This window comes from Ranitomeya variabilis, chromosome 3 (assembly GCF_051348905.1).
Source record: "Ranitomeya variabilis isolate aRanVar5 chromosome 3, aRanVar5.hap1, whole genome shotgun sequence".
Classification (NCBI taxonomy): Eukaryota; Metazoa; Chordata; class Amphibia; order Anura; family Dendrobatidae; genus Ranitomeya; species Ranitomeya variabilis.
Genome location: NC_135234.1, coordinates 739742769 through 739745790, shown reverse-complemented (window position 1 = coordinate 739745790; position 3022 = coordinate 739742769). Strand labels below are relative to the sequence as shown.

The following is a 3022-nucleotide window of genomic DNA, read 5'->3' as shown; positions in this document are numbered from 1 at the left end:
ATCTCCTCAGGGTTCTACTCCCTGGCAAGATTATGCTGTTTCTCAGTTGTAATTTTCTTATTTTCTTGATGTCTTTGTGAAATATAATTTTTTATGCCCCAGAAAAAGTACTGTGTGTGTTGTGTTTCCTTATTGACCCTATGTTTATGTTTCTAGAATATGTGTGTGATGCAATAATGATTTTGACCAAAACATCATTTAGCTTTTTCAAAAACATTTTACTTAAATAACCAGCCTTTTTTGGTTTCCCTGTTAACATATTTTTTTCATATGTTAGTTTTCCTTTTTTAGGGTGAAGTTTAAAACCATAAAAAACAGAAAAGGTTAAATGGTGCCAAAAATAACACAAAACCATGGTAGGCAGCTCACAAATATAAAGATTAGGCCACAAAACAACAATACATTACAAATCCCTGTAAGTTGGCGGGGGAGATGGTGCCTGCTCTGGGTCCTGGTCAGGGGGCCTTTGTTGGGCCAATGTGACTTCATCCTGTGAGGATGCACTGGCTTGTGGCACAGAATACTGGCCTTGTCCATATTGGCCAGTTGGGTGGTGTCCATAAGCCAATTGTCTCTGTGCCTCATGCTGACGGACATATTGGCTTGCATCATACCCAAGCCCAAAATGGCCATGTTGTCCAAACCCAGGTTGGGACCAGCCTACATCACTGGGTCTGGAAAAGTTGCCATATTGGGATTGGGGGTTGTAGGCTGCCATTTGGTAGACTGATGGCCTTTGTATATTTGGTGGTGGGAGGGGTTGAGGTGGAGGCATACGTGGAGGAGGTGCTGCAAATCCTGATTGATCTTGCTCCTGTTGAGGGAATTGAAGGCGCAAGAGGTTGGTTTGGGAAAGCTGCCTTCGCTCAAGATATTCAAACACCTCATAGGGGTTATTTGGAGCTGTGCTTAAATCAATCAGGATTTGCATACACCCTCTCACACGTAGCCTCACCTCACGGGGAAGGGGTCTAAGGTAACGGGCAAGGCTGCGGGCAAAGGCCTCCTCTCCATCATCCGTTGCTGCCCTGGCCAAATAATTGAGGACCCCAGCGTCAACATCATTTCTTGTTGCTTGCAGCTCTCTCCTTCGGCGGGCTCTCCGTAAAGGCCCAGCTGCCTGTGGGGATGACACCAGTGGGTGTGGAGGGCTGCTGCTCTGGGCATGTTCCTCAGGCCTTTCAGCATCATGTGGTGCTGAGGGTGGTGGTGCTGCTGCATCTTCCTCACTTGCTGCTGCCTGCTGTGATGATGATGCTGATGGGTCCTCAAGGATGGATGCTGAAGCTTGGAAAGATGGGCCTGCCACCTCTTCATCAACACTTACAGGATCGATCAGAGCCTCCGATTCCGACCCGGTCTCCCTCTCTGTGAGGTTAGACTGTGTTCTGTTAATAAAATGCAAAAAAAAAGGGATTAGTTTTTGCCCATTGTTTAATTACACATCTGTGAGCTATATTGTGTCAAAAAACATACACACAACCTCATATCAGACCAACATCTACTCCACTCTTATCTCAAATTCACACATGAATATACCAGATTTTTCTGTGGGATCACACCAAAGGTTAACAACACTATCACAACACATCATAATGTGGCCTAACATTTCAAGCTCAAACAAAAACAGGAAGACCCACATCTTCAAACAATCACAGAACATCCAGTAACAAACCAACTAACAAACCACTGCATGAACATTTCTAATCTCGCCTACTACCTTCTCATCCATCCCTTGTAGTAGGTAGTGATGTTTGGCGGGCAGGGTCCTCTCTCATCCAGGATCCTTTTTGAATTTAGCCTTGTTTACATTATATTTTGCACTATATTTACACATCCTTACATGTAATTGGCAATGTAAGAACCGTAAAAATAACAAGATAAGATTGATTATCAATCAAAATGTGTGGAGAGGTTATTACTTACTGCCTCAGATTCATACTGACATCCAAAAATGAAAGACGGTCATAGTAGATATATTTCCGCTTCTTGAGTGGGGCTGATGACCCACTTCTTGCCCGCTGCTGTCTTTCACGCCGGTATTGGTCCCGGATGCTGCGCCATCGTGTCATTACATCATCCACTGCAATTACATGTTCAAAAATATTGAGCAAGATCAGTAGGAACATAGCTTCTTACAGTTGTCAGTGATTTTTTGTTTTTTTTTTTTTTTTTTTGGGGGGGGGTTTCTTGCACCATTATTTACATGGTGCAGCAGATGTGAAAGGGGTTACATGCAGTGGTCTATATATCGGTCACAGTTGGAAACTTTACAGTCACAGACTGGGAGGGGAGAGAACCCTGTTCTTGCAAACATACATTAGGTCGGATTGTGAATGTGAAATAAAAATGCCTTCTGCAAGAATTAGCCTAATGTGACAATTTAGGACAAATAAAGACAAGGGGCAACACCCCTCTGGGCGAGGTATGAGTACCAAGAAATATTTATCCGCGCAACATCAAGATTACCTATGTACATAAACACTTGGCCATGTTAATCAGCTTTGGGATTTGACAAAATGGACATAAATGACACAGATATCTAAAAATGATTCTTCAAGTCATCATGTAGGGAAAGCATCTTGTAAAGTCAAATCTGGGGAATACATGAGTGTACTTACTTAGTCTTGTCTGCTCCGCACGTGGCCGTTGGGCATAATCAGGGAATAGGAGGCCACAGATGGCCCTCCAAGCTGCCTCTTTCCTGGCCCGGTTGGAGTAGTTTGGATCCCGCTGGTCCCATATTTCTGGCCTTTCTTGGACCAGGATGAGGAGCATGTCCACATTAATTAGACTGGCCATGATGCATGCAACTCTGTGGAGGCGAGCCCCAGACTTCCGGGATGTCTGTGTGGCGTTTTCAGCTAATTAGCATGTCTGGGATTCATGATTGAGGGCTTGGCTCAATTCCTTGCACCTGGCGTTGGCTGGCGTATTTCTCGCAAGTCACACTGCTGGTCCGTGTGTAATCCGTATTTTTCACGCACCCATAGACTTTCATTGGCGATTTTTTTGCGCAACA

General features: G+C 44.3%; 1 protein-coding gene across 1 annotated transcript; it reads right to left on the bottom strand.

Moving 5' to 3' along the window:
- Window positions 1-232: 232 nt before the first annotated feature.
- Window positions 233-2484, bottom strand: LOC143817243 (uncharacterized). Its single transcript, XM_077298476.1, has 2 exons — window positions 1927-2484; window positions 233-1388 (listed from the first exon to the last, which is right to left on the bottom strand). Exons 1-2 carry the CDS (start codon window positions 2127-2129, stop codon window positions 404-406), a joined length of 1188 nt encoding a protein of 395 aa, XP_077154591.1. The 5' UTR covers window positions 2130-2484; the 3' UTR covers window positions 233-403.
- Between the last annotated feature and the right edge of the window lie 538 nt (window positions 2485-3022).